The sequence below is a fragment of the Lethenteron reissneri genome, chromosome 27 (genome assembly GCF_015708825.2).
Source record: "Lethenteron reissneri isolate LAM-NWPU_2019-01 chromosome 27, ASM1570882v1, whole genome shotgun sequence".
Lineage (NCBI taxonomy): Eukaryota > Metazoa > Chordata > Hyperoartia > Petromyzontiformes > Petromyzontidae > Lethenteron > Lethenteron reissneri.
In genome coordinates, this window is record NC_083805.1 from 1,980,835 (window position 1) to 1,992,423 (window position 11,589).

Genomic DNA, 11,589 nt, shown 5'->3' on the forward strand with positions numbered 1-11,589 from the left:
TGTGGCCTTTAAAATGAAAAAAATATCAAATTGCACCGTCATAGGCCACGTTTCTAACGAAAGCCCTCAACATTCACAACACGAGAGGCCAGGCAATAATAATCAGAATATTTATTTATACGAAGAAAATCCGAAAAACCATAAAGCTCTTTCCCACAGACGTCCTGAATTCCAATAAATAGTTTTTACCGATATCCAATACGAGCTGGAGACCGCACTAAAAGTTTTCATGATGACAAGTTTGTAAATTTGCATGCGAATACAGCAGTAGTTAGTGACCTACTCTTAGGTTTTTTTCGGTAAAGTCACGTAGGTAAAAATAAATTAAAAAAAATAGAAATAAAACAAGAAATCACGACGTGATTTATTATGTTATTTCTATTATTATTAGATTTATTATTTTATTTCTATTATTTATTTTTACCTACGTGACTTTACCGAAAAAAGAACCTAAGAGTATGAATCCTTGCAGTCACGAAAGCTTCAAATCTCGAGTTCGTGACCTCGCAGTCGGTCGCCGTTGACGAACAGACAAAATCCGCGCCGCGTCTGTTGGAGGCCGGGCCTAGTGGCTCGGGCGGCCCCGCCCCGGCCTAGCCCCCCCCGCCCCCGCCCAGTGCCGCTTATCCCGACTACGAAATCAAATCCACAACCCCCCCTCGCTCCGCCATTACAAAACCACCTCCGTCTCTCGCCGTCCGTCTTATTTCTCCGCGATGACGGCGCGAGCAGGCAGCATCAACCCCTTCGACGACGACGACGATGCGGCGATGAGGAGGATGAGGGCAGACAAGGATGATGAGGATGATGATGAGGAGGAGTTCGGGGCGCCGCGAACCCGGCAAGAAGAGCTGAGGCAGGAGGTGCTGAGGCGGCAGCGCGCGATGGCGCAAAGCACGGGCCGCTCCGCAGGGCCTCATCGCCGACTCGGAGAAAGTCGGAGTGGAGACGGCTCAGGTACGCGGGGGGTAGAACCCCGTCGTGGAGACCCCGGCGGGTTACGGGGAGCATCGGGGGGACGACGGCGAGATACGAGCGGCGTGAAGTGGCTGGGGACGGGTGGACTGAGAGACACGGGGTGGACTGCATCGGGAACTTTTATTTGTTGGGATACTGACAAAGTCATCGCCGTAAGCCGCTTGTCTAGTGCCCTAGCTTATTAGAGAGCAATCCTGACCTTTATTGGTCACCCCGTGGCCCTTATACGTCTCGACGTTCCTCCTACAAAGTCCCATCGCAAGGGAGAAACGTAAACAATTAGACAAACATTTTTTTGACCTGAAAACTAAATTTCCCTTGTACAAGAATACGGCGCTAAACCGTACGGGTTGACACGGTGTGACAATCGGATATGGGGAACCCATGGAGACAAGGATGGGCTGTAAAGAGGAATATATATGGAGGGAGACCTTGGGGTCGTGGTGAGTTGGGGGGGGGGTAGATACAGGGAGGGGGAGAGACACAGGGACATGGGGAGACACACAGGGACATGGGGAGACACACAGGGACATGGGGAGACAGGGACAAGGGGAGACACACAGGGACATGGGGAGACACACAGGGACATGGGGAGACACACAGGGACACACAGGGACAGGGGAGACACACAGGGACATGGGGAGACATAGGGACATGGGAGACACACAGGGACAGGGGAGACACACAGGGACAGGGGAGACACACAGGGACATGGGGAGACACACAGGGACAGGGGAGACACACAGGGACATGGGGAGACACAGGGACATGGGGAGACACACAGGGACATGGGGAGACACACAGGGACATGGAGAGACGGACATGGGGAGACACACAGGGACATGGGGAGACGGGGACATGGGGAGACGGGGACATGGGGAGACACACAGGGACATGGGGAGACACACAGGGACATGGGGAGACAGGGAGGGGGAGATACACGGTCACAGAGAAGCTGTGGGACAGATGGACAGGAAGGCTAGGGGAGTAGGGGGCCTGGAGACTTCTTCTGTCTCCTTCGTAGCAGAGGGGAGCTGCGTAACAACATCTCACGTATGTCTCACTCATATTGTGCCGCTTTCGGCTTGGCAATTTATGAAGTGGCTAAATATTGTGAAAAGGACACAGGATCCTTACCGCAGACGTCGATTCACTCCAGGATTACGCTTCATATCCTGGTCCCAGAAAGCCACTCATCCTATGCCGCTTGACGAAATGTTAGCCACTTTGAAAACCCCAAAAATTCCAAGATCTACCGACGAATTCGCTAAGTTTGGCAACACTGGATGCGTGGCTGAGGAAGAACCTGAGGGTTGGAGGAGGCTGGGCTGACAAAGTGGGAAAAAGGCAGGCAGATGAAGACATTGTTGTGTTAAAAATACTTTGTGTTTTGCCTCTATAAGCTCTTTATAATAAATGACAAACTATTTTAAATTTTACATCCAATCTTAAGGCACCATGCTCCTTAGATTGATAAAGGCCACTGAGCTTCATAGCTCTTTTTCAGAAGCGACCTGGCCACAAATGATGGCTCAGTGGAGTGGCTTAATCATTGTGCAAATTTAGAGCAGCGTGATGTTGATTCCAAATGTGGAGGGACATACCGGAGGACCTGGAGTAAAATCCACACGACCACGGGGAGAGAGACATACAAACTCCAAATATACAGCAGGCGTCAGGGTCAGGATCGAACCCACGACCTCCTGTAAACCAGGCGCGGTAGTTAACATCTCCTAGCCACCATGATGATGAGAGAGAGACATACAAACTCCAAATATACAGGAGGTGTCGGGGTCGGGATCGAACCCACGACCTCCTGTATACCAGGCGAAGTTGTTAACATCTCGCCACCATGGTGCCCACTTCTCCCTGACCAAACGCAGGAGCTGATTCGCCAGGGCGAGGCTCTGCGGCGCACCGAAAAGACCCTGGACAAAATGGACGGCGACCTCTCCATCAGCCAGAGGCACATCAGTAGCATCAAGAGCGTGTTCGGGGGCCTGGCCAATTACTTCCGCTCCAAACCAGAGCCCCCCAAAGCAGAGCCCCCCGTAGAAGACATCGCCCGTGGGAACGCCAGGTATGTAACAGAGGGGGGGGGGGGGGATACCAACCCCACCGAGTCGGAGCTCTGTACGGAATTTCTGTCTCGAAAACCACCCCCCGTGACTGTGACCAAGCTGTTTGTGGAATAAAATTGTCACAGAGCACGAGGAGTAGCACCTGAATGTCAAATTGTAGTTGTTGCTCTGCATCTAAATCGGCCGTACGAAAGAAAGAAAATTAAAAAGGGCACTAGTATCGGGTTGTAGTTTCCCGCCAGCACTGCTCAGATCCTGGGTTTGAAATGGGGGTTTTGGCTTTCTTGTGGTGAAACTGGGTTCTCAATTGTAGTGAGTTGTTGGCCTCAGCCTGGTCACCAGTAATTGCAAAAATAGGGTGTTCACTTTGGCATATACCAACTCTGAAGGCTAAACATGAAACATTTTCTGTTTCATTTACATGCCACGAATATTTCTAGGGCAGGGCACGTGAGATGCTGCACTGCCTGGTGTGGATAAGAGGCATTTGGAACGACCTCAGAAGTAGCTCTGTTATGCCCTCTTCCAGAGACCCATTCGCTCACATGGTGTGACGTGATACCAATTTCTAAAAACGTTCCAAATAGAAATGTATATATCCTGACGATAACACTGTGAACACAATTATATAATTAGTAGTGGGGGTGTGGTGGACCTACTAAGATGTAATATGGTTTATTCTTGTTACAAGTTTGGCTGACAATGCAAGTCGTTCCTGTTGCCGAACGAATATATTATAAGGTCGCACTTATTACACACAAAGTGCTTGCCACAAATGAACCACGATACCTTGTTGAGCTTGTCAAGGAGCATAAACCATCACGCGAACTCCGGTCAGCCTCGCAGCGTCTTTTGGCTAACCATCAAACAAAGACGGTTACCTCATCGCACGCTTTCAGATGCGCTTCTGCGGCCATATGGAACGTTCTTCCGATATTAGGAAGCCACTGGAGCTATCCACTCTTAAATCTAGTATTAATACTCATTTCTTTAGAACTTCTTTTTGTGTTGAGTTTGTTGTCTTTCCCCCGCACCTCTGATTAGCATGGTTGGCTATGTACGGCGCGAAATAAATTCAACAAACATACATACGAAGTCGTTATGGGCAGCTCACAACTGCAACATAAGGACACCATTTAGCCGCTAACTCTAGAGGCTTTCATAGGAGGATGGCTACTGCACACTGCGCATTGTGCAATCAATCACTCAATCCGTTTCCTCCCGTCACATGAGCACGGGCATGTGACTTGTTCACTGGTGAGTGTAGGGCAGTGCCCTACAAACCCGAGTAAATAAAAATTTGATGCAGACCGCAGCACGGTGCCTTGGATTGGATGTAAATGACCGCGACGGACATGTGTAGCTCTATAAAGATTTTCTTGTTGCAGAGAGTATTGACATTTTAGTACATTAGATGGGGGGCACAGAACTTTTGGAATGAATACACGCCACTGGCTGCTGACTGCAGTGTGCCAGTGTGTTTAATGTGTGTGTGTGTTTTTAGTTTGCGTGTAACAGTCACTTCCATATCGATGTGATGAATTGTCATGATTCAGGGCCATTATTTGACTCAAGAATCTATTCTTTTTGCCTTGTTTCTATTATATTTTACATAGTTTCTCACGCTCATGTTGTCTAGCAGCTCGGTTCACTCCGTTACCCTAACTAAATGTAACGACTGCCTACAACAATAGATTTTTCACGCACGATTTTATCGCGAGCGTAATAAATTATTTGAATCAATTGGGTCAATGCAGCATTCTAACTGTGCTCGCGTTTAGAAACTAGATGTATGTATGTTGAACATATTTGGCACCGTAAGTAGCCAACCGTGCTAGTCGGAGGTGCAGGGGAAGGACACCAAACTGAACATGCAAAAAACTGCTGCAGTGTTTGTATAAATTGTTTTGCGCTATGTGCCGAGTGTTGACGTCCCTGCTGTGCGTGCTCTGTTCAGGCTGCAGGAGGCGCTAGACAAAAGTAAAGAGACTCAGAGTCAGTATGAGGACCGCCACCCCGTGCTTAGGAAACAAGAGATGGCTGGTAAGGACCAGTCGCCCTGTTCATTAGTCTGATCCACGCAAACCTGCGTCTCTTATTCGCCGATCCGGGGACGGCCAAACTGTTAAAGATCCTTTAGTAGTAGTTAGCGTACACTGCGCAACTGAACGCAGTTTCCTGAGTTCAATTCCCGGCAGGTGGTATCTGAACCAGTCCTGGGCCTCGCCAGGTCTCTTCAGCATTAAATGAGTAGCTGGTGTATAAACATCAGCACTGGCGAGATGAAGTGGTTGGGCATGGCCCTGGCTACCGAACCGCCTCTTGCACCGTGCCGGCCTTAATAGGCACTCACGAACAACACTGGCCCCAACAGTCTTCATGACTATAAAGGGTTCTTTGTTTTTGTTCATATATATTTTTTATGCCCCCCTCATACACTCCACTGTGTAATAAAACACAGGGGGTTTAAAGCGATTCAGTTTACGCTCGGTAAACATGTTAGCGATTGACAAAGAACACACGGAGGGTAGTGACTCGGTTGGCATTATTCGCGCATGTGTTGTGACCCACGCCTGTGCCGTGATGGCATGCGCAGGTTTTTATGACGACATCGGATCGGAGACGGTGCCGGGTGGTGCTGCCAAGGTTGACGGTTCCAAGAAAAACCCGGTGCTGCAGGCGTACCACCAGAAAATGGACAACGACCTGGGTGAGACACGCGTGTTGCGTGCGTGCGTATGTGTGACGCCAACACAGTGGGGAGCGGTAGTGTAGTGGTTAGCACATTGCCCTACGAGCCCGGCGACCCGAGTTTGGTTCTCGCTCAAGGCCAACACCGGTGATGATTATCTGAACTGGTCCTGGGCCTTTCCTAGGTTGACTCGGCCGCAAATGAGTAGCTGGTGCGGTGTGTAAACATCGCCACTGGGGATACAAAGTCGGCCAGTCGTGGTGCTGGTTACCCACCCCCTCGTGTGCCGTGTCAGCCTTCATAGGTGCTACTCGTGAACAGCACTTGCCTCAACAGTCTGTTAAAGGCTATACGGGGGGATCTTTGACTATCACAAGACCGAGGCACTAGGGGGCACTGCAGCAGCTGTACAAGGCTCTCATTGGTAGTTTCCCAAACTCCAGTCCTATCGGTCTCCGCCATTCAAATATAAGTGAATTATAATATACAATGAGTGGTTATGCGCTGCATGAGCGTTTCTTAATCGGCATGCAACACATCGCCTGGAACGCGCAATCAATCACAAGGTCCCCGTCTTAATTTAATTTGAACGAACTCTTTGCGCAAAACACGTGCAAGCACGTACAACAACAATGACAACACCTACCATTCGCCACTAAGTGGCGGTGACATCGGCACGGCGCCTGTGCCAGGCCAGGTGCACTTTGAGGCCACATGAAGTATCGAAGGCTCGCTGATAGGAAGTCACGGGACAGACCCAGGTGCCATGTACACGCAGGCACGCACACACACACAGGACCGCAATCTACGTCAAGCGGAACGTGTTTTGACGTCATCGGGCGTGTGCAGTTTGTGGCCACTCGGGTTCGATTTGAATGGAGGCAAATTGGTCGGCGTGGGTAAGGGCGTGTGTACCCTGGTGGCTCGTCAGGACTGAAGTTTGTGACACCCAGCTTGTGCTTGCCGACGGACAACGTGGGCTATACCAGGAATTCGCCACAAGAGCCACAGTTTTCTCGGTGTGTGCGTGTGCGTTCGTTGCAAATATTCACACACGTGCAACTTATCAACTGATGAGTGATGTCCATTTGTACCCGAAGTGCACCAATGGATTTAGGATCTCTACCACATGCAAAACACACTCGTTGAAATGACAGAATATATTTCAATGTAGTGTGAAACTTGTGCACTGCTTTTAGCATTCTCATTCTGCCGTTCTAAATAAGGGATTTTGAGACTGAGTTTCCACGTCGCAGCTCGAGGTCACGAGATTCTGACCGCTATAAACCTTGCATTTGTACATAATGTTGATGGGGGAAAATCGGGATACAGATAATTAATAGAGGTGATCCCACCAAGTATGTAAGTATCCCTCTGCGGGAGAAACCCTATGGACGAAGCTCAAAAGATTCTGTTATTTACCGCTAGCCAGCAGGTCCAGGAGACGCATATTGTATCTCCATACCTGTCGCGGCATTTGTGAAACCGTGCACCTTTGGCGGTCCCCCCCCCCTTCCCGTCCGCTGTCAAGACAAGACGCGTTCCGTTTGTCGTCACGCATATTTTCGTTCGAGCGCTTGCAGGGTCCGGCCTTGCGTGTTTTTATTTCCTTTAAGTGGAGTTTACAAGCGTGGATTTCAGGTCAAGTCGTTTATTTACATTTTTTTCTTTATGGGGTAGCAATTGCCCCCCCACCCCCTTATGTATGTGCACGGGGGATCCGCAGGGGATCCGCGGGGGATCCGATGGCAGGGGATTTGCGATGGAATGCACGCGGGGAGTTAGGGGTGTGCGACGAGCATCGAGATTTACTTGGTGTGTCTGCCCGGGAATGCACTAAGGGCCGCTGCCCCCCACACCGCCCCCCCCCTACCCCCGCCCCCCGCACGTGTCATCGCGTGTGGATTAAATTTATGGCGTGCATAGAATCGCACGTGCTACGAGTTATCCCTGGGAAAGGCTCATTGATCAACGTAAATACCTGCGCTGCTGCGTGGATAAAAAAAACCTTCACGGGATGGGGAAGAAGAAAAACAAGAAGAAAAAAATAAAAAATAACCGTGAAAAGTAAATTCTCATAACTTTTGATCAACATCAGACGTGGACAATCCGCTGCTGGATGAAGGCCACCCCCCAAGCCACCGCCACTTCTCACGATCCTGCGATGTTAAAATAATAACAATTTAAATTATAAAGCATCTTTAAACAATCCTTCTCAGGGGGGGGGGGGGTGGGGGGCACGTTCCTGAACACACACCGCCTTAAACAGTGGAGGGCAGCCCAGACTTACTTTGGTGGACATTCCTCGGCGCAGAACGCGTCATCGGAATTCTTTTGGACTACAAACGTACAATCAATTTTATTTTTATTTTTCGTGGTTTTAAAGTGAAAAGCATTTTGAAAAGCCCACCTGACGCGTGTGGCGAGAGGCTGGCTCGAGTGTAGCGCAGCACACACCCACGGTGGGGCCCGAGGCAGAGTGTATCTGCGTTGTCGTCGCGAGAGAGTAACTATGTGGTGCGATTCACCGAATCGCCCAGCGTGTTTACACAGCTGATGGGCGTCGAGGCGTCTGCCGCCCATCCAGTGACAGCTCCGGCTAGGAAATGCTATAATTAATATATATTTTTTTAAATCCCCTTTTCCACCTTGCGACACAAATGTTTCTGGCCGGTAATCTTCTGGCCTGCAGGTCAGACCGGCCGCATCCCCACAATGTTTTCTTGCTTCGTTGAACGCGAGCTCGGCTAAATGGTGGAGCGTTTCGCGCGTAGCATCTGTACGACGCACCGCATATAGCAGAATAATGATACATTTAAATCTGGAAATTCAGGGATTTTCAACTTGTACTTGATGATCAAATCTCCCACAAATGTGCCCGATCTCAGAAAGTAAACGGAGGTTTGAGCTAGACAGTGCTTGGATGAGTTGCCACCGTGCATTCAGCAGGTGTTGTAGGCTGCTGTAGGGCTACGTTGTGGGGCAGCAAAAGAGCCTTACTGCTAAATCCTTTGTTGTACTCCGCTACGCTCCCACATCTACGCTCCTCGCCCTCACCAGGCCGCGCTGAGCTGCGTGGTGAGGTACGATCACGCAACCCTCTCGACCCCGCGTGGCGTGGGGAGGGCCTCACTCCACCGTATTAGACTTGGGAAAGTTTGCTCGCATCCATAAAAATGTTTGAGATAATTAATTTACTTTCACACCGTGACGCCACACACGCGTGGGAGTCCTGTGTTTGTCTCCTGATCGCAGCAGTGCGTGTTTACGGGACGTGCAGGAGGGCGGACTTGCTCTTCGATACGATTTTCGCGATGTGATGATTATCACGATATCAGTTTCCCTGTACCTTTTATACTTGAATTGTTTTGTTTCTGTGCTTTGTTGTACTTCCATTGCGAACGGAGATTACTTTAAGCTCCAGATCACTCAACCTCAGCCTGCCACAAGTCTCCGAGTCACGTGTGCCAGCATCACGATAAAAACTTGATTATAAATTTACTCGCAAATTACCCAATTGGTTAAAGCCACATCGCAAATTGCGCCCTTTCTGTGAAAATGCTGCCGACTACAATTGTCCGTGAAACGTAGCCCCCTTCCTTACCAATAGCCTTGCGCTATAAGAATACAGCGAACACCAAAAGCAGTTAACGATCAATTAAAAGTGCCGTAATGTCACGGCGACCCCTGCTCATAGCCGCGTCGCGTGCGCCTGTGCCGTACCCCGACAGAGGACATCGGGATGGGCCTCGGACGCCTCAAGGGCCTGGCGCTGGGACTGCAGACGGAGATCGGCGAGCAGGACGAGGTCATCGACCGTTTGGCGTCGCGGGTCGACAAGGTGGACAACCGGGTCAGGAGCACCAACCAGCAGGTCCGCAAGCTCTAGCCAGCGCCGAGCACCGTGCTCGCTAGCGATGAAGACGACGACGACGACGGCGGTGGTGGCGGCTGGGACGGCAACTCGCAAACGACACTCGCGAGGGCCTTCGTGTGGATGAAGTCGTGCGAAATGTGCGATTTACCTCGGTCAGTTAACCCAGGTTAACGCCTGGGTCTCTTTCGTAACGTCTTGCCAGCGAGCCTCCGACACGTCACGTGACCTCAAAGCATGCGCCTTGCTTGGCGCAAGTAATGTGGCGAGGTCACCGTCAGCTTAGTGGCGAATGTCGGCTATTGTTGTTGTTGTGGTTGCTGTGTGCGAGGCATGTAACGATACGCCCCCGATACTTGCGTCGAATCACGGCTGGAGAGGGTTTGTTATTTTCGAATCGTGTGTTGTACGGCATGGGGTCGCATGACCCCTTAAACGCTAATTTCACCCATGTGGCAACAAAAAAAAATTATCCATCTCGACGATTAATCGATTGGAGATGGCGGATCGTTCCATGCCTGGTGTCCTTGTATTGACGAACGACCACAAGAGCTGGGATCGTTTCAACTTTTTTGTCGGCTTGTTTCTCTTCCCGGCAAAATTATTGTATTTTTGTGTTTTTGTTTTGTTTACACAACCTGTGTGTTGACTGGTCAAACAATAACGCTCGCCATATAAAGTAAGCACGCATGCACGCAAGGGGGCTCGCGCACGCGCAGCACACGCGTAGCACACGCGTGACGGCCTGCGGCCCGCGTGCCGCACTCGCGCACTGCTGGGGCTGCCGCTACTCCCGCCATGCGTTTCTTATTTCCCTGAAATCGGCTCTTGGCACGGACGCACGCAGGCATGCGAATACGCTTGCCATCGCGCGCGCGTGCGTGCTCCCCCACACATGGAACGCAGGGCAAACGGGGAGCGAGGCAGCGTAAGCACGCAATGTGCAAACGTGCACACCAAGACGGCACACAAGGACCCCCCCCCCCCCATCGCATATAGGCGTTATTAGACTGTTGGGGCAAGTGCTGTTAGCGAGGACCTATGAAGGTCGGCACGGCAGATGACGGGGCGAGTGGCGAGCACCGTGTCCGGTCGCCTTTGTATCCCTGAGTGTGTCCTGTTTACACAGCACACCGGGTACTGATTTGAGGCCGAGTAGACCTAGTGCAGCACGCTAACCGTGACACCACCGCTCACCAAGATGGCACGCACGCACAAAGACCTCGACACCTTCACCGCCTTAAATCACACAGCCCGCCATCGCTTTCCTTCCACTAATGAAACGCCTCATTTGCGCGTTAACACCTATTTCTGGCCGTGCCGTGGCGCACTCCCGTGTCATTTGTCACTATGGAAACCTTAATGTATGGGCTCTCACGCTCGCTTCTCCATGCCTTTGGTCCCTGTGCAAACTATTGCTCGTGGGAATGCGAGGAATTTGGGGGCTTGAGCCCACGACCCCCACCCCCCACGGGACCCCCACCCCACCAGCACAACCAACCTGAGACCACGCTGCTGTAACCGCCCGTGCCGCCTTTCACTCTCGTGCCGCTTTCTCCTTTCACCCGAACCCGCAGCATTCCACCGTCGCTCGGCGCGCGCGGCTCGGCTTTGCGAGAAGGAAACTCACGCGGTGGAAACGGCCGTGCTGGTCGAGGTGTTGTTACCGGGGTGCGACTCGATTTATTGTAAATGCGTCATGCGCCTACGACTGACTTCTGCTTGGCACAGATTTTATTGTTGGATTCCCGCTAATTCCATTTAATTGTTATTGGGAATTAGTCTCTTCTATAGATTCGATTTTAGGAGGCCCTCTGCCATAGTTTGCAAGAGTAACCAAATATCACGAAAATGTAGCAGCTTAATCTATATTGCGTAAAATGACGTATAGCAAAAAACATCCCTGTTCAACGATAGTTTTGTTCGTTCACGCTGAAAATAAACTGAATTCAAACCGTTTCTCA

At 50.7% G+C, this 11,589-nt stretch overlaps 1 protein-coding gene across 1 annotated transcript; it reads left to right on the forward strand.

The window, feature by feature from the left end:
• The first annotated feature begins 624 nt into the window (after positions 1-624).
• SNAP29 (synaptosome associated protein 29) lies at positions 625-11,589 on the forward strand. Its single transcript, XM_061561069.1, is given in 6 exon segments — positions 625-911; positions 913-957; positions 2,862-3,058; positions 5,017-5,102; positions 5,656-5,769; positions 9,483-11,589. Coding segments are annotated over 6 exon segments (795 nt in total). The 5' UTR covers positions 625-716; the 3' UTR covers positions 9,641-11,589.